At 39.4% G+C, this 20,190-nt stretch overlaps 2 protein-coding genes across 3 annotated transcripts in view; one reads left to right on the top strand and one right to left on the bottom strand.

The window, feature by feature from the left end:
* Positions 1–19,561, bottom strand: part of cfap77 (cilia and flagella associated protein 77) — a 171,684-nt gene extending 152,123 nt beyond the window's left edge. The window contains exons 1-2 of one of the 2 annotated variants that reach the window (XM_080212258.1): positions 19,484–19,561; positions 17,760–17,968 (exon numbers count right to left, since the gene is read on the bottom strand). In XM_080212258.1, the coding sequence (XP_080068384.1) occupies positions 17,760–17,843 (84 nt within the window). In that variant the 5' untranslated portion in view covers positions 17,844–17,968; positions 19,484–19,561. Of the gene's footprint in view, positions 1–17,759; positions 17,969–19,430 lie in introns of both variants that reach the window. The other variant, XM_080212257.1, reaches the window with a different exon arrangement.
* A 52-nt stretch (positions 19,562–19,613) lies between these two features.
* The window catches only part of LOC145358209 (uncharacterized), a 33,088-nt gene continuing 32,511 nt past the window's right edge, over positions 19,614–20,190 (top strand). The window contains exon 1 of the mRNA XM_080212019.1: positions 19,614–19,646. The gene's annotated coding sequence lies outside the window, so the exon portion shown is untranslated. The remainder of the gene's footprint in view (positions 19,647–20,190) is intronic.

Raw genomic sequence — 20,190 nt, 5'->3', positions numbered from 1 at the left:
TTTTGCATTTATATCAGTCCAATGTAAATCTCATGCTTTGCAGCTTGAACTAACTCTACATCCCAAAGGTGGTAATCTTTATTCCAGATCACAATTGGATACCATTTACCCAGGGGACTGTGTTTAGAATTAGCTGCAATTTTGAACAAATGGGAATATGCAGCTGTAGAGTAAATGGGGCTAAGAGTGTAATGCTGAATTTCTACTATTCTAATATCCCACATAGCATAGCTGTATACAACAGAGAATAAAGAGTATTGAAAGTCAGAGTTACATTTAAAAACAAAATCACTGTCCCTTCGGTTCACTCTCATTGGAGATTCTATGCACCTTGCAGTCAGTTTTTGTCTTGAACCCTTAGTTCATTTCCGTACTACTTTAACTTATTCTTCCATATTTAATATTAAATTAACAGAGTGATTGATGCATGTACTTCATGGTCTAAACAATAGAGTAAATTTGTTTTCTTTATCTATGTAGGTCCGTTGTTCACCCTAAGTGTGCAATCAGGAGGCATTCATTTTTACTGCAAACTAAATAGAATTGGGCATTGTTTCCCTTAGTTACTGTACTGCAAACCTATGAAGTAGAACTTCTTCGTAGTGTTTCTCCTCATTCATGAATCTGTGGTTTGTGCTCCTTAAATTGGAAATGTGAACTGGAAGCAGACTCTAGGGGTGATTTTCCGGCCCCCTTTGTCATGGACACAAATCCCAATATGGCCACTAATTCTCTTGAGAGAGCCATAATGGGATTTGTATCAGGGAGATCTCAAAATGAGATCTCGCCCTCTGGCTGATTACCATGAATTTAAATAAACGGCATAACACTTTACCTTCTGGGTTCACTGTATGCTCCCCCTCTCCCTCGGGGAATGGAGTTTTAGCTTTAATTTGAGACTGGGGCTTTTAAAAACAGTGTTCCAATCTCTGCAGAGCCAGGTTTGCCAACCTCTTTCGGTCCCGCCCCTCAGGAATGAAGCCACAAAACACGTCTCCCTGCCTTTTTTTGACAAGGAGTCTAAAGATCTGGAGAGAAAATCGGCCTGTTTCTCCGATTTTCAGTCAGAACTCGACACTTTGCAATTTATTTTGGAAAACTTCACCCTCTGTATTTTCTTTTCCTACAGTATAATTTTAAAATCTGGTGAGAACCTTTGAAAAGCCTGCACAGAATGTCAAATACAAAGATGTGCAACAGTTTTATCTGATAGATTTTAAAAGATGAATGCGATGAAGCAGAATTAGGAAGTTACACTGAAAGAAAAACAATTTTGAATTTATGTTCTTAGCAATAAATCATCACTTCTACGAATGCTACTGGAATCCTCAAAAGGTTATCATCTACATTTGCGTAACAACTCTACTATTTGGATTTATTTATTGTTGATAACAGGTTTTTGGTCCATTTTCACAATCAGGAAATCCAGGAGTGCTATTGGTTCCAAAACATCATGGGCTGAGCTCCCCCAACAGGTAATTGCCTGACTTGCAGAATGGTTATGCTGACCTCAACATAGCTGGTAATAAATATGGCAATCGTAAATTGGTCTGCTGATCAATTGCAAAGCTTTCTCAGAAATTTTCCAAGTAAGGGAAATTCTGACTTTCCTAATTGAGTAGGCCAATTTTTCTTTTTCTGGTAAGCTCAGGGATCACATGAATGGGATGTACTTGCAATATTTATGTTAACATATGTTAATTTAAATAGAACAATTCCTCAAAGATGAAAATAGAAATATCAAAAGTTATTTTGAAAAAAGATTCCCAAATGGTTCAGGGATACAAGGCAGCATGATGTGAGCCACATAAATCAGGAGAATCCGAGGTTAGATCACTGGTTTGTGCTGAGTTAGTTGATCTGGACCAGAGTGACAATGGAATTACAACAGTTCGCTTCTGGTGGCAAAGGTGAGGATTCCCACTCCTAATTACTATCCAGTGATGCATGGAAAATTAACTTGTGTGGACACTGGTTGAAGTTATGCATCAAAATCAAAATGCCTGCCAACATTCAATGTCTATGCTTTCATTTGAATACTGGCCACTAAGGTAGCAATGTGTTGCCAGAACCTGTGGAACTGTACCCTACTAGGAGAGGAGGGAGGAAAGGTAATGCTGATCCATTTCCACAGTCATAAGTGTGAGTTATTACTTCAATGTGTTTTTCTAAAGTTAAGTTAATATCTAATAAAAAATAAATCATAATACACAGATTGTGAATAAAGGTGTCAGATTATAGTCAAGTATTGAACCTAGACTAAGGGCTTCAACTGTTATAAAAGCCAACACAACTTACTTTGAAATTAGAAGGGAAGTTGCTTGCCTTATAGCTTGGCTTATATTCCTCAATATTTGTTGTTCTTCTGAATGTAATGCTTTTTAGTTTTAAAAATAGTTTTAGTTTTAAAAATAAATGTACCACCCATTTTCATAGAATGATACAGCATAGAAGCTGGCCTTATAGCCATCATTCTTGTGCAGCAATTTCATTGTAGTTATGTCTCAATAGTGGCTGATAGTATCTAACTGCTGTCTGCAAATGTCAATCATTGAAGTGAGAACAGTGAAGATGATGCACAACATCTGACTCCTCCGCAGTCAATGACATGCGGTGTTGTTGGCCAAAATTTACAACCCAATGTTTGTTTTACTATCTCACTGTAGAGGTTATAAATTACATATTAAGATTTTAAGAATTTACTGAACTAAAGATCAGTTAAAAATCATAGTGGTTCATTATTAAAAAACTGAAATTTAGCCTGAACTTCACTGTGCACCCGATCCTTGAAGGGACTATTTAAAGATGAAGGGATCAAAAGGATAACATATAGATTTAAAAGTGGAACTCCATGAAATACAATGCATCAAGGTACCTTTAAGTTATTTATAACCAGATTTGCATAAAACTGGAGCGGCTATATGACTACTGACTAAGGGATTGGTCAAAACTGGGACAAAGATGCATTGGTTCATTGTGTTGATACTCCAGTGTGCTACCCAACCCTATAAAGTAATGTGGATTTCTATTGGTGATTGCATTATTAATTAATGGCCCCCATTGTGCTATCAAGGAAAGGCGACCTGCAGAGGCCAGGTGATTAATCTAGGATTTGTTAAAGATTTCCAAATACCTGTATGAATGGACAGGATTGTAGGTTACTTTCATTTCCCTCAAAACTTTCCACTGTGGAATATCTTTCAGAGAACACCATTTGTTTCAGAAGCCAAAGTCCTGGGTATATGGGGTGTGGTAACAATGCCACGTGTAATTTATATGAACAATTCAGCTGCCCAAACTGCAGAGTATTTACATTCTAAAGCAGCGACGTAATAGTCCCACAAGATCCCTTTGCAAACGGCAGCAACTTCTGCTTTTGCAGCTGACTGCCGTTCAGCAGTTGATGTTGCTTGCAGCAAAACTCTGGAAGCACTGTGGGAGTCATGCAATTGTATGCCCTTCTAACATCCCTATAGAAGGTTAGAAGTATGCATACAAATGAATGCAATTTATTCTTAGGCCCCCAAAGCTTTTCAGGCCTTGAACCCTTATTGTTGCTCTTCAGTGTTCCTGTAGTGAGCTTGTGGAATTTGCAAGCTTTGCTGTGATGAAAAGTTGTACTATTTAAGAAAAACTGTAGCCTATTCTGATGGTAGCCTAGCTTCTTATGTTTTTGGCAGAACAGTAGTCAGAATACGGAGACAAAGAATTTGATATCAACTGGTTGCTTGACTCCATTAGTTATTGACTTAGCTATTCCACAGACTTTTTTAAATCCTTTGGAGAATGATAATTATCAAAATTTGTACTATTTCTAAAGCATATATTTAATGCGTGTAAACAGGACAATGAAGAACATGCTACCAAAGATTTTTGAATTATTCATTTCACTACATTTGTCTGAGATTATACATTTTTTTGTTTTGGCACCATTCAGTACTTCAGAACTTTGATTATGGAATCAGAGGTCCTTCTGTACAGGATCCAAAACCATATTTGCATTCCTGCTTTTAATAATTTGTTGCAGGTTTACACCGAATACATATCTGAAGTACAAACAAATGGACAGGCGATGAAGTAAAGCTCCTGCACTGTTGTCCTGGATTTGAAGTATTTCACAGCAATTATTCTTATGAATAAAAATTGGCAACTTCTCAGAACATAATATTAACCAAAAGGCTGGTTGATAAATTTTATATAGCAGGTTTCAGGCTTGCCTTGTTTCAAATCATAAAAATATTTTTGATAGCTAGGCAGCTAATATTCAATTTAAATTGATTGCTGCTTGCTGGAATATAGATGCATGTACATTTAAGAATCCAGTTCACTTTATGATTTGCAGACCACTGCTTCATTGACAGCTGAGTCATTTCTGTCTTGGCAGACAACTTAATGAATGTTGTATATAACACTCAGGTGTTACAAACAGTTAATAATGATTATTGCACTGGAACAAGGAAGCAGGTAATCATTTGGAATTGCTGAATAATTGGACAGAACCTGCCAGCCATTGCTGTAAAGGTAGAAATATTCCATTAAGAAAGCTAGTTAAGCTGTTTCAATGTCTTTCAACCCAATTGTGATTGACAGTTGTATTTGATTTAGAAAGATAGCTTTGTCCCACTTAGAACTATAGAAAAGTTATAGCAAAGAAGGAGGCCATTCAGTCCATCCTGCCCATGCCAGCCAAAGACACCCAGGTCCCCTTTCTAATCCTACCTTACTGCACCCGGCCCATAGTCCTGTAGCTTACAGCACTTAAGGTGCAGATCCAGGAACTTTTTAAAAGACTTCAGAGGTTCTGCCTCCACAACTCAAGCAGCGAATCCCAGATACCACCACCCTTTGCATAAAAAAGTTCTTCCTCATGTCCCCTCCACACCTTTTTTAAAATTTATTAGTGTCGCAGGTAGGTTCACATTAACACTGCAATGAAGTTTCTGTGAAAATCCCCTAGTTGCCACACTCCGGTGCCTGTTCAGGTACACAGAAGGAGAATTTAGCATGGCCAATGCACCTAACCAGCATGCCTTTTGAACTGTGGGTGAAAACCAGAGCACAGGGAGAACATGCAGACTCCACACTGACAGTGACTGAAGCCGGGAATCAAACCCGAGTCCCTGGCACTGTGAGGCAGCAGTGCTAACCACTATGCCACCATGCTGCCCCCTGCCACTTATCCTGAATCTATGTTTCCTGGTTCTAGAATTCTCCACCAAGGAAAACAATTTTGTCCTGACCACTCTATGTCTTCCCCTCATAACTTCAGTCTTCAAAGTAAAGTGGATATATGAGGAAACACTGTTCCTAGTTTTTTTCTAGTGAATCTGTATTCCATGAGATAACTAAATAAACAAGGGTTAAATGGAACACCCAGTGAGTATTCAAGTTCACAGACAAGCTTTTCTACAAAAGACCAAATTATGAGAACTATCAAAGTTTATAGGTATTTATTACATTTGAATCCAATTGAGTATTGGTGAGGAATATCAGTCTAGTAATTAGTTAAATCTGCTTTTTGCACTAGTTTCTATTTAGAAATACAAAAATTCTCAAGATCAGGAAAAGCAATGTGCACGATTTTCCCTCCCGAATATTGATTGCACCATCAGGATAAAATGCAGATTAAAAATCCACAAGTGCCATTTGTGGGATCCAGTGAGATATTTTGGAGGAGGTGGCAGGAGCCCCATTCAATTAGTGATGTAGGTGGGCTCACAGGTCTGCATTTGACATTGTAAGATCTAGATGGAAGAACTTTCTGAAGAATTTTCATTGTTCAATGAAAAGTGGCTACAACTACCAGACTGTCATTATGGAGGGAAATCCCCTCCAAAGGATGGTCTGCAGCTGTCACCTTCTGGCAATCATGGCTGTTATAAGGGGTGGTGGATTAATTTGAATGAGGTATCAATAGTCCATAGAACCACAGAATCCCAACTATGCAGAAGGAGGCCATCAAGTCTCCACTGACTCTGTGAAACAGCATCCCTTCAAGATCATTCAACACAATTTCATTTTAGAGGCCAGTTGCCCCTCCAATATCCCTGACAAATTATTCCAAAAACCAAATATTCTCTCAATGAGGTAATGGAATCTTACATCCTCAACCACTCAGTCTCCTCAAGCTTTAAGGCCCTAGTCCCCAGTAAAACCACTCTCTGATCATAAGATACTTCTATTTCCCTAAATTCCACAATCTCTATGCAGCCAAACTGCTTGTGCAAAACTTGAGTCACACTGTACTTCAATTAAAACTCAAAAAAATCAGTGCCATTGCCTTTGGTTCCCATGATAACCTCTATACCCTTGCAATAGATTCTATCCCCCAGCTTTGCTACTCTTTCACCAGAAACCAGACTGGTTGCAACCACTGTTCCATTTGACAATGACCTGAGCTTCCAATTCCATATAATCTGTCTCACAAACATTACCTGCTTTCACAGCTGTAAGATTGTCAATCTGTTGCTGAAACACTTAACTTTGGAAATGACAAAGGCATTAACTTTTTCAGTGCTCTCCTGGTTCCTGTTCCCTACACTGTGTAAATGACAACTTATTCAAAACTCAGGCTGTCATACAAACATATGAACTAGGAGCAGGAGGCAGACCAGTTGGCCCTTCCAGCCTGCTCTCTATTCAATAAGATCATGGTTATTTTGATTGTAACCTCCCACCTACCCTCAGTAACCTTTCAACCCCTTCCTTATCAAGAATTTATCTACCTCTGTCTTAAAAATATTCAAAGATTTGTCATGAATATACCTGCGGATTCAAAGCCACCAACATTTCAAAAATTTTTCACAGGATGTGAATCCCAATAACGAAGTTAGCAGTTGTAGACAGGGGAAAATGGATACATAATCCTGCTAAAAGGAAACACTTCCAGTAGACAATTGCACCATTCAGGGAAGATATACATTTGTTAATGTTTTAGAACTAACAGAAGCTGAGCGGCCAAACAGCCAAGTATACAGAGAGAAGCAGGGGGCAAATTCTACCTATCAGTCTGTAAATTGGCTCTAGCTGGCAGAACAAAAGCAAGGGTGCAGAAAACGTTTGTGGAGGCAGTTAAAACCCATATCTTTGCTGAAAGAAGAAGAGATGTTCCCCAGAATAACTACTCAATTGTATACTATGCGGTAACTATAAGGTGGCATTTACTTAATAGATCTATTGGTTTGGATGTTGTTTGGGAACAGGGAAGAGTTCAGATTTTGTAAATGTACTTTGGGTCAAAAAAAAATCCCTATTTAAACTATGTGGTGTGTTTACTATTCTTGTATATAACTGTCTTAAATCATTATTGTCCTGTTTGTCTATATGTGTCTTTTTAATTAATAGTCTTTAAAAAGTGTTATACTACCACTGGGCTGGTTACAGTCCTCACTGGGTCTCACACCTTACTCCATTCTTGACGATAAAAAAATACACCATCATGAACTGATGTTTCCTACTTGCGACTCCCTCGCAGATAACATCAGCTGGGTTCGTGACAGACTGTCTTCCTCAAAAGGTGGTGAAAACAGAGTTCCAAGGATTCATGACAGTCTGCGAGAAAAAATTTCTTCTTTGCCTTAAATGAGCAACTCCTTATTTTTAAATAGTGACCCTGAGTTCTAGATTCTCCCACAAGAAGAAACATCCTCTTCACATCCATCTTATCAAGACTCCATGGAATCTTAAAGGTTTCAATCAAGTCACCTCTTATTCTTCTATACTCCTGTGGATACATGCCTCGCCTGTCCAACCTTTCATCATAAGACAACACACCCATTTCTGGTATTAGTCTAATAAATGTTCTCAGAAGATAATACATTCTTCCTTAAATAAGGAGACCAACACTGTACACAATATTTTAAATGTGGTCTCACCACTGCCCTGTACAACTGAAATGTAACCTCTCTACTTTTGTATTCAATTTCCCTCGCAATAAACAAGAACTTTCCTGATTACTTGCTTTATCTGTGTAATAGCCTTTTTGTGATTCATGCACTAGGACACCCAGATCCCTCTGAATCTAAGAGCTGCGCAATCTCCCACCATGAAATAATAAGCTTCTATTTCATTCTTCTGCCAAAATAGACAATTTCACATTTTCCCACATTATACTTCATTTGCCAGATCTTTGCCTACTCATGTAACTTATCTATGTCCCTTTGCAGCCTTCTTATATACTCTTCACAACTTACTTTCCTACCTTTATTTGTATCATTGGCAAATTTAGCAACCATACCTTTGGTCCCTTCACTCAAGTCATTTATAAATATTGTAAAAAAAGTGAGGCTCAAGCACTGATCCCTGTGGCAAACCCCTTGTTATATTTTGCCAACCAGTAAAATACCTATTTGGCCTACTCCTGCTTCTATTTTCTACATTTCTATGTTATGACTACACTCTGTTTCGTAGCCAGTCTTTTATCCATGTTAATACGTTACCCCCTACACCAGTGTTGGGCAACCTATGGCCTGGGAGCCATATGCAGCCCATCTGTGTTCTGAATATGGCCCTTGAGACATTTTGTTGATCATTGCCCATGCACAGGGTTGCCACATTCAGCTGACTTTTGCCAATATAGTTTTTTTTTCCCAACCTGTATGACTGACTGATACACACGTAAAGGGCAAATAAAGTGATGTGCATGCTGACTGCACACAACGTTGACTGTGAGAGCCTTTTTTTTGTTTTTACTACTTGAAGTTGATGACAGTTCTATTACTATATATATGATTAAGCATTTTCTATAACTCATTATGAATTGTTTGGTGTGTGTTAATACATTTAATCTTATCCATATGGTCACAGTTGGTGAACAAGTCTGATTTCAATCTTGTGACCCACTGAGATGAAGGAGGGCCACTCATACTGGCCACTCAACTAACCTAGATTGCCCATAAGTGAATTATACTATGAGTTTTTATTTTCTGCAATAACCTTTGACGTAGAACCTTATCAAATGCCTTCTGGAATCTTGAGTACAGTATATGCACCAGTTCTTCTTTATCCATAGCACACACAAATCCCTCAAAGAACTCTACTAAATTGGTTAATGATGATTTCTTCTTCACAAAAGTGTGTTGATGCTGCCTGACTGTCCTGAATTTTTCCAAGTGTCCTGCTATAACATCTTTAACAAAAGCTTCCAACTTTTCCCCATGACAGATGTTAAGCTAACTGGCCTGTTGTTTCACATTTTCTTTCTCCGTTTTTTGATAAAGGAGTTATATTACTATTTTCCAACGTAATGGAACCTTCCTGAATCTTGGAAATTTTTGAAAAGTATAACCAATGCATCAACTAGCCACTTTTTTTAATACCCAAGAATGAAGTCCATTAGGACCCCAGGGTTTATCAATTTGCTCAGTTCAATACCATTTCCCTGGTGATTGTAATTTTCCTGAATTTCTTTCTCCCCTTTCCTGATTTGCAGCTATTTCTGGGATCTTACCTGTCCCCTCTAAATGAAATACTTGTTTAATTTACCCACCATCTCCTTATTTTCTATTATTAATTCCCCAGATTCACATTCTGCAAGACCAACACACACCTTGTTAACCCTTTTCTTATTTAACTAGCTATAGAATCCCATATTATTTGTCTTTATATTTGTAGATATATCCTATTGCTCCTTAAGTCCCACTTACACATCACTTTCATCCTTCCAATCTACACTGGTTCTGATACTTCAAAACATTTAATTAAAATTTTAATTTTTTAAAAATTCCTTGTGATCTCACTACTTTTATAATCTCCTCCAGTCCTACAACCCTCCCTTCTCTGGAACTCTCTTCACCATTGATGCTGGATTTGTACACTTCTACGTCCCTTTGATAGACCATTTTTTAGAACCTGATGGCCATTATAGCATAGAAGGAGGCTATTCAGCCCATTGAGTCCATGCCAACCCTCTGTAGACACACACAATAAATTTGATTCCCTTCTTTATTTCCTGCAATTTTTTTCCCTCAAGTATCTATACAATATCCTTTTTAAAATCATTAATTGTCTCCACTTCCATACATTCATAGGCAGCATATTTTGGGTCATTACCACTCACAACATAAAAGCTTCTCCTCATATTACCCAGTATTTCTTGCCTGAAACCTAAAATCTGTCTTCCCTAGTCCTTGTTTCAACTGATGGGAACAACTATTTTTGTCTACCTTACCTAAGCCTGTCATAATCTTGTGTATCTCCTTTATTGAAATGAAATATTTCCATTTGGAAAGTATTTTGGATAAATGAAGAGAACTGGTGATATTATCAGATCAATATTTCAATTGTTGCCTCAAATGTGCTTCTCCTGGGTAAAACTAGGCGATAAACTCACAGCTACCATAAAGAAAACTAATCCATTCAACTTCCAATTCTGTAGACGTTGTTGAAGTCTTTCTTAACGCAAAGCTCTTAATTCACAAAACATTGTGCATTCTGACAATACTCAGATGGCACAATGTAGCTAAATTCGAATGGCATGTAATGAATATATTTTGCAGTTTTGAGTTAACAGTAACAACTTATATTTAAAAAGAGTCATAACTGCATTATGCCTGTTGAGTTCATGTCAGCTCTCTGTAAAGTAATCCAGTCAGTCCCATTCTTCCAATCTCTGTGCATAGACCTACAAGTTTACTTAAGAACATAAGAACATAAGAAATAGGAGCAGGAGTAGGCCATCTAGCCCTTCGAGCCTGCCCTGCCATTCAATAAGATCATGGCTGATCTGTCGTGGCTCAGTTCCACTTTCCCGCCCTCTCCCCATAACCCTTAATCCCCTCTCTTATCAAGAACCCATCAACCTGCTTCTTAAAAATATTTAGCGAGGCAGCCTCCACCACTTCAACGGGCAGAGAATTCCAGATATTCACCACCCTTTGAGTGAAGAAGTTCCTCCTCAACTCCGTTCTAAACCGCCTCCCCTTTATCTTGAGGCTGTGCCCCCTAGTCCTACTGTCTTTTTTGAGCGGGAAGAGTCTCTCCACCTCTATCCTATCCATCCCATTCATCATCTTATACGTCTCAATGAGATCTCCCCTCATTCTTCTAAACTCTAACGAGTACAAGCCTAGTTTATTCAGCCTCTCCTCATAGCTCAATCCCCTCAACTCCGGTATCAGCCTAGTAAACCTCCTCTGCACTCCCTCCAGGGCCAAAATATCCTTGCGCAGGTGTGGCGCCCAAAACTGCACACAGTACTCCAGCTGCGGCCTCACCAATGCCCTATACAGCTGCAGCAAGACCTCCCTACTTTTATATTCAATCCCCCTCGCTATGAAGGCCAGCATCCCATTCTTGCCTCACGTATCAATCCAACTTCCTTTTGAAATAATCGATTGTCACCTCTTTCACTCACTGCTTAAAAAAGTTCTCCCTCACATCTTTTTTACACCAGACCACATGAGGAGATATTAAGACAGGCGAACGAAAGCTTGGTCAGAGCCATGTTTTAAGGAGCGTCTTAGAGACTGTGGGTGGCATGGTAGCACAGTGGTTAGCACTGGTGCCTCACAGCATCAGGGACCCAGGTTCGATTCTGGCCTTGGTTGACTGCGTGGAGTTTGCACATTCTCCTCGTGTGGGATTTTCTGGCCGTGCTAGACCCAAAAACAGAAAATGCTGCCCAAAGTCAACAGACATTTGCATGTTCATGTCCATGTGGGTTTCCTCCAGGTGCTCCACTTTCCTCCCACAGTCCAAAGATGTGCAGGTTGGCTATGCTAAATTGCCCTTTAGTGTTCAAAGATGTATCATTAGGTGGATTAGCCATGATAAAGGTGTGGGTTTACAGGGATAGAACGGAGGGGAGGGCATGGGTGATGCTGTCTTGGAGTATTGGTGCAGACTCAATGATCTGATTGGCCTTTTTCTGTACTGCAGGCATCCTATGATTCTAGAGAATGGTAGAGAGGCAGAGGGTTTTAGGAATTGCAGAGCTTAAGCTCTAGATAGCTGAACGCACAGTCAGCAATGGCAAAATTGGGGATGTGCAAGAGGCCTGAACTGGAAGCGTGGAGAAACCTGGGACCGTTCTAGGACTGAAGCAGGTCAAAGCGACATGGAGAGGTGAGGATAAACAGAAACATGGATTTTAAAACTTAGGCAAAATTATTTTGAAAATGAATTTTGTAACGTATCGAAATAAAATCAGTTATGATTCACTTAAGAAATGAAGAATTATTAGAGCAACTTTATGCTTAAATATGTTGTTTAAATGATAGGTAATGATAGGTACTTTTGTCAAAGATTTACTGACAAACACAATATCAGGAACATGTAGTCCTTTCTGAAGTTCAAACATTTTTAATTTTATTTAGCACATCCCAGTGGATTGTGCCAGCATGTGTCTTCACAGTAAAGCAGATAGATCCCATATTGTAAACTACAAGATGTTAAAGAATTTGCAGTAAGTGAAATCAAATTTAATTGCCTTCCCTCACAGACACATTGTGTAAGCCCACCGTTAAAGCGGTAAGTCTAGTGATTTTAGATGTCTTCTGGAAATCCACCCACAGCTGAATTCTAAGTAGCCATGTAATGGGGCAAATCCACACTTTAAACAGCTAACATAACGATACATTATTTTGTATGTAAACCTGCAATTCCTGCAAAGTATTGTGGGATCAGTGTGAGTAAATTGTTCAGCTTAACTGCAAGATGTTCCCTACGATGATTATTAAGTTATAATATGACTCGTGAATGTTAATAAGCCATGTGCGAAAAACATAAAACAAGTTATCTCAAACGTTCTTTGCATGCCTGGACAGAAAAGAAAAACTGATTGATATATTAGGCTGGTTGAATTGGAATTGGGACTGGTACAGGCAGAGAAGGTTCTGATAAGCTCTTGTTCTTTCAGTTTTAACCCAAGAGCATAAGATAACTGAGATAATTCAATATAACTAAATTTAGCATGATCTGGAAACCAAAAGCATAGATAACTTAAAAAGGACTAAACTTGATGAAGTAAGGATCAATTAAGTGAAATAAAGTTGGGGAAAGTGTTTAATACCAATTCTGCAGAAGACAGATTGATTTCTTTGAAGATGCAATTGAGAGCATTAATTTACAAAAAAACCTAAAACTGAGATAAAGAGGGAAAACAGACTGTAAAAATCTGATAAGTCAAAAGAACTTACCAGAATGAACATATGAAAATGCAGAAACCAACTAACTGGGAGATCACAGTAGCAACAAGTACCAAGAAAAAGAATTAACAGAGAAGACTCAGACGTAACAGTTGTAAAAAATAATTCAATATTGTATCACACAGAGAAGAGTAGGAAATCATTAAAGGCACAGATTTGAAATTCAGGAAGATACGATATATGTTCCAAATGACTACTGCCTCAAAGTATTCACAACATATTGTCTCTTTAGGCAACAATATTCCAACTATAATTCGTGACTTCAAAGAAAATTCTCTCTCCCTCTCTCTCCTTACTCCAATACTTAGGGCATGAAGACCAGCAGAAGACTCAGCTACCAATGTGGAGTGATTAAACTTGGTGGTGCACAAGAGCCAGGTATTGGAGGAATGGTGGAATCTTAAAGTCTTGTAATGCTGAGTAAGTTGCAAAGATTGGGAGCAAGAGTTATAAACTCATTCAAAACCCACCCTCTTATACATAAAATCAAACTGAAGTGGATGGTCAAGCAAGAGCTGCCTAGTACGAGGTGTTCAATTGAAATCCTAGCCCAACTGAGGAATTTATTTTTCCTTTAATCCTGCTAGTGTGGCTGCAGTCTTGAAGGTTCCCATTATTTCAGGACCAAGATTAAGGCAGAACTGGTGATTTTCCAAAGAATTGTTAAGAAAAAAACTTGTGCTTACATTTACATAGAATTACGTGGAACATACAGAATGGAAAGAGGGCATTGGGCCCAGCTGATCTACTTATGCTCCACAATAGTGTCCTCTTTATTTCACCTAATGCCTTACTTGTATTCATTACAGGAAGAGAGGAAATTATAGGCTGGTGAGCCTAACACCAGGTGTGGGAAAACTTTTGGAGAAGATACTGAGGGACAGGATATATGCACATTTGGAAGGAAATGAACTAGTTAGTGACAGGCAGCATGGTTTTGTACAGGGAAAGTCATGTCTCACCAATCTGATTGAGTTTTTTGAAGAGGTGACAAAGATAAGGGAAGTAACGTGGATATAGTTTATATGGACTTTAGTAAAGTGTTTGACAAGGTCCCACATGACAGACTGGTATAAAACCTAAAATCACATGGGATTTGGGGTAGGCTGGCTAGATGGATACAGAACTAGGTTGGTTATAGAAGACAAAGAGTAGTGGTGGAAGGATGTTTTCAGAATGGAGATCTGTAGCAAGTGGTGTTCTGCAGGGATCAGTGCTTTGTTGTTTGTAGTGTATACAAATGATCTGGAGGAAAACGTGAATGGTTTGATTAGTAAGTTTGCGGATGACATGAAGACTGGTAGAGTTGCTGATGCTGCCAGGGATTATCAGACGATACAACAGAATATAGATAGATTGGAGACTTGGGCACAGAAATGGCAGATGGAATTTAATCCGGAGAAATGCGAGGTGATGCATTTTGGAGGATCAAATTTAGGTGTAAATTATTCTGTAAATGGCAGATCCCTTAGGAACATTAACATATGGAGGGATCTGGGTGTGCAGGTCCACGGTTCCCTAAAAGTGGCAACACAGGTGGCCAAGGTGATTAAGGCGGCATACGGCATGCTTGCCTTCATCAGTGGGGCACTGAGTGCAAGAGTTGGGAAATCATGTTGCAGCTATTTAAAACCTTAATTAGGCTGCATTTGGAGTTTTGTGTGCAGTTCTGGTCATCACGCTACCAAAAGGACATGAAAGCTTTGGAGAGAGTGCAAAAAAGGTTCACCAGGGTTTGCCTGGCCTTGAGAGTGTTGACTGTGAGGAGAGGTTGAAAAGACTAAGATTGTTTTCACTGGAAAGGCGGAGGCTCATAGAGGTCTACAAAATCATGAGAGAGACTGAAAGGTGGATAGTCAGAGGCTTTTTCCCAGGGTGGATGTGTCAATTACATGGGGGCACATGTTCAAGGGGGGAAGTTTAAGGGAGATGTGTGGGGAGAAGTTTTTCATGCAGAGAGAGGTGGGTGCCTGGAACGTGCTGTAGAGGAGATGGTGAAAGCTGACACATTAACAATATTTAAGAGGCCTCTGGGTGGGTACATGAATAGAGAGGTATGGACTGAGTAAGGGCAGAAGGTTTTGTTTAGTTTAACTAGGGCATAATGATCTGCACAGGTTTGGAGGGCTCGTTTCTGTGCTGTACTTTTCTTTGTTCTTTGAGATGATGTAAAAGTTGTATGCAGTTTTTGGCAATGGTCTAAAACATATACGTACGGACACAGCAAGAAATTGGAATACAAAGCTCAATCTGCTACTGGGAAGACACAGTACGCTTCAGGATTGATTACTGCTCAGTAATCAGGTCTGCCTTTTTAAGTTGCGTAAACATTTACAAATCCTTTCTTAGTATCTTCCATTTTACTAGATTGCAATATCTGTGTTTCAATAGTCTTTTATCTAGCTGAATATTGTGAAACATACAGCATTTTATTTGCCAATCCCATTCTGTGGAGGGAATTCAGGAAAGGATGTCACTAATTTTAGCTGCTGCATCAGCACCACCTGGTGTAACATGAAGAATCTGCTATGTACTAATTCACTCCCAATAGCAGTGTGTGAAACCATCATAGGATTCTATATTGAAACTCACTATTATAATGATATTTTCATTATTATATCATGAGTAGCGAAATTATGTTTGAAATTACAAGAGCCGGTGTTCAGTGAGGTGATGTCCAAGTGCAAGAATAGGGAAATTTTCAAAGTAAAAATCAACTGCAGCATATTTGGCATATCATCAGTACACTGTCCTGTATCTTCCATTGCATGCCCAGTAAATAATTATACATCTATTATTCTAGGTTTATACCAGATTCAAATTGAACGCAAAATAATTGTAATTGTATTCATATTGGTGCCATGATTCACTGGTGAGATAGTAGACAGCATCTGGGCCAAAATGTACCCAGTGAATTAAGTACTTAATCATTAATGAGGACGTTTTCTAGTCAAGGGTAAACACTTCTGTAGAGTCGAGAGAAATTTATATCAAATACTGGGGCACTTTACGATGTCCTCTACAGTCAAAATCATAGTCCGTTTAAACTTCTATTATTAAATACAGAAAAATAATCCCACATTTTATGTAAAGAAAATAAGTGCTAGGGAATAATGACATTTCTCATTTTAATTCATACATACAAACTTCTGTAATTTACTCTCATTACTGTTCTATTTCCAAATATGTGAGCAGCACCTCTTAAAAACTTACCATTAAAGTTTGGGAATAGCCTCAGCTATTAACTTTTTCTCAAATTTTCACAGTTGTCATTCCATAGCCAGACAACAAAAAGTGCAATTCCTGCCTTTGTGTTCTTTTTGCTGTCCCAGTCACCTTTCATTTTTCTCTTGATCTTCCTTGCTGGAGTTGTAGCCAGGATTTCCAGCCGCTCTCATCCCAAAACTGGAAAATCCCATTGGAGGTCCACGGACCTTTCTGCGATCTGCCCCTCGTCCACTCTGGTGAGTTTCATGGCTGATTCTACATAGTTAGGCTCAACAGATAATATTTTCCTGAGGGAAGATTTGGGGTGGAAGCAGCAGGGGGAACAGGGAGTGGATTTGGTGGCACTGCCAAATTCCATCCTGTTCTTGTCCAACGTGCACACACATCTACATCAGAAAGAATCTCTGGTAGCAATCAGAGGTAGAAACCAGAGCGAATGTTTCCTTCTCTAACCCAAAGCTGTTGAGGCCAATGTTGCCTAACTACTGGCCTAGTTATGATTGTATGATTAGACAGTGGATCTTTGTAGTCTTTAAGGCCAGAAACATAAACTGTTTGAAGATAAGATCTCTACTCACGATGGTCTCTCATTGGCTTCAACCAGTTTGGGAGTATCTGGTCCATGCTGACTTACATTCTGATTTTCTCTTTGTGGAAGACAGGAGTATACTTTTTAAAATATCAGAACAAAATTTACACAGAAACTCTGCTTAAGAAGACAACAAGTCAGTACTGTTTGCTACATATTTTTCTATACCCAAAATAATTTTTTTTATTTATTCATTGCCCTTAGGAGTCAACCACATTGCTAGAGTCACATGTAGGCCAGACCAGTCACGGATTGCAGATTTCCTTCCCTAAAAGCATCCGTGAACCAGATAGATTTTTACGACAATCAACAATAGCTTCATAGTCATCATTAGACTTTTAATTCCAGATTTTTATTGAATTCAAATTTCACTATCTGTTGTGATGTGATTCAGACCCTCGTTCCCAGAGTAGTACCTTGGGTCTCTCGATCACTAGTCCAGTGAGAATACCACTACACCACCGCCTCCCTGATCTGTAATAAAATTGCCCTGCAGTATTTATTTCTATTTCTTTCATAAGCAACACTCAGACCACATTTCTGCAGCTGACATTTGGGTAATTTCTAACAGTTGAATGACAGGTAAATGTGGAGTTGAGGTCAATGATATCCCTTCATTTTAAGTGTGCACCAGTTAATGTTTTGCTCCACAAATGCTGCCCGACCTGCAGCATATTTCCAGGATTTTCTGCTTTCATTTCAGAATTCCAGCAACTGCAGTACCTTACTTTTGTATTCACTGATTTTGTGTTTTATTTTGACACAGCTACCAGAATTGTGACCGTTCAAGTCCTTACCTTTATTAATAGAGGATTAACCAGCATGGAGTCCCTGAGCTCTCCAACACGATCATTCTCTAACCACAATGGTGCAGGGAGCATCTTTTGTTATATCTGATGAATCAGAAATGATGATGAATTCTAGATTCACACCCTGAGGCTGATTGATTGCTGCCAAATGATTGCACAGTCTAATTTTGTTGTCAGGCATAAGCTGGACAAGTTCACTGTGGGGAGAAATAAGTATTTATGAACAACTGAAGTGGTATTGTGTTGTAATATTTCAACAGTTCCTTTGAGGCAAATCACTAAGAAAACTTGGTTTTAAAATAAGTTATTTCCTTTATTCTTTCATGGGATTTCAGCATCACTAGTATTTGTTGCCCATCTCTAGTAAGTACCCTTAAACTGAATAGTTTGCTAAGTCATTTCAGAGGGCAGTTAAGCAACTTATGAATCTGGAGTCACATGTAGGCCAGACCAGGTAAAGACGGCAGATTTCCTTCCCTAAAAAAATTGAACCAGATAGGTTTTTCCAACAATTGATGATAGTTTCAATTTCAGATTTATTAGTTGAATTCAAATTACACCAACTGCCTTGGTACGATTTAAATCCATGTTCCCAGAGCATCACTGTTATATCTGATTAATCAACAATGATGATGAATTTACACCTTCCCCAAGGTGTACTGCTGTTAAATGATCACTTTTCTGTCAGACACAAGCTGGACAAGTTCACTTATGGGGAGAAATAAGAGCTTATTGACAAGTGAAGTGGCATTACACTATACATAATACATCATTCAACAGCCCCTTTGAGGAGCTGGGCCTCTGGATTACTAGTCCAGTGTGGGGTGGCAGAGTGGTTCGCACTGCCGCCTCACAGCACCAGGGATCCGGCTTGGGTGACTTTCTGTGCAGATTCTGCACGTTCTCCCGTGTCTGCGTGGGTTTCCTTTGGATGCTTGGGTTTCCTCCCACAGTCTGAAAAACGTGCTGGTTAGGTGCATTGGCCATGCTAAATTCTCCCTCAATGTACTCGAACGGGCATCGCAGCGTGGCGATTAGGGGATTTTCACAGTAACCTCATGAATGTTGATGTAAGTCTGCTTGTGACACTAGTAAATAAACTTTAACAGTGACATTATTACAACACCCTATTATGTGTAATACATCATTCAACAGCCCCTTTGAGGAGCCGGGCCTCTGGATTACTAGTCCAGTATGGGGTGGCACAGTTGTTAGCACTGCTGCCTCACAGCACCAGGGAGCCGGCTTGGGTCACTTTCTGTGCAGAGTCTGCACATTCTCCCGTGTCTGCGTGGCTTTCCTCCCACAGTCTGAAATTCTCCCTCAGTGTACCCGAACAGGCGCTGCCGTGTGGCAATAGGGGATTTTCACAGTAACGTCATTGCACTGTTAATGTAAGCCTACTTGTAACACTAATAAATAAACTTTAAAAGTAACTGTATGAATGGTGATGTAACTACATCACCATTTCCCCTAATAAATCATGCTTGAGTATTGTTAATAAACATTAGAAGAATTTTATTTTACCGCATTTCGTAACCACAACAAAACACGAGAGCCTTTCTGAGCTCCAGTCCCGGTTTTCTGGGGAAGCTTAATCGCATAAACTCAAACGTGCACTAACTTCGATGTGTCTTTCTTTCCGTAACATTTTTTTACCTTAAATTTTAGCCAAAAGCGCGAGCACATTCAAACATGTTGAATCATTTTACCCAGAGGCTCCTCGAAGCACCCGTTTTGCAGATGGTTGCTGCTGTTGGAAACCCGTTGCCACGGTAACAGTATCCAAGACCGATACGGTTACTATGGCTTTATGACCTCTGACCCTAGGTGGCACTTCCGCTTCCGGTGCAGGGGGGCTTTAAGAGCGAGTGGGTAAGTGTAGAAACGTGCCTTGTCCGGGTTGTTTAAAAGTTTCCAATGGTCTCCCCCGCCCTCCCCCAAAAGAAAACTGTTAATAATTACAAGGAGATGTAGGAAGTCCATCGCAAACTGAAGTTAAAGTTTACTGACTGGAATGTCCGCCACTTTAAACCAGGCTACAGTTTCCGGCCTCGTGTTAGTTGTGTAGCAGCCTCAGCGCCATGTGTTGAATGACTTGTTTTTAAAATTATCTTTTCAAAGAGGGGGCGAGCGTTCGATTCAAACGCTGTCTGGCTGCTGAAATATTAGCAGAAAGCGCTGAAGGCGTTCAACAGATTGGTCACTCTGTCCGTGGAAGGGGTAGATGTTGTCTTGAGCTAACCCAAAAGAGAAAATGCTGGAAAATCTCAGCAGGTCTAGCACCGCCTAAGAGTCACCTGGACTGGAAACGTCAGCTCTTTTCTCTCCTTACAGACGCTGCCACATCTGCTGAGATTTTCCAGTGTTTTCTCTTTTGATCTCAGATTCCAGCATCTGCAGTAATTTGCTTTTATTT

This window comes from Carcharhinus amblyrhynchos, chromosome 25 (assembly GCF_965287045.1).
Source record: "Carcharhinus amblyrhynchos chromosome 25, sCarAmb.v2.hapA, whole genome shotgun sequence".
Lineage (NCBI taxonomy): Eukaryota > Metazoa > Chordata > Chondrichthyes > Carcharhiniformes > Carcharhinidae > Carcharhinus > Carcharhinus amblyrhynchos.
The sequence above is the reverse complement of the archived record's forward strand: the minus strand, read 5'-3'. Positions and strand labels throughout refer to the sequence as shown.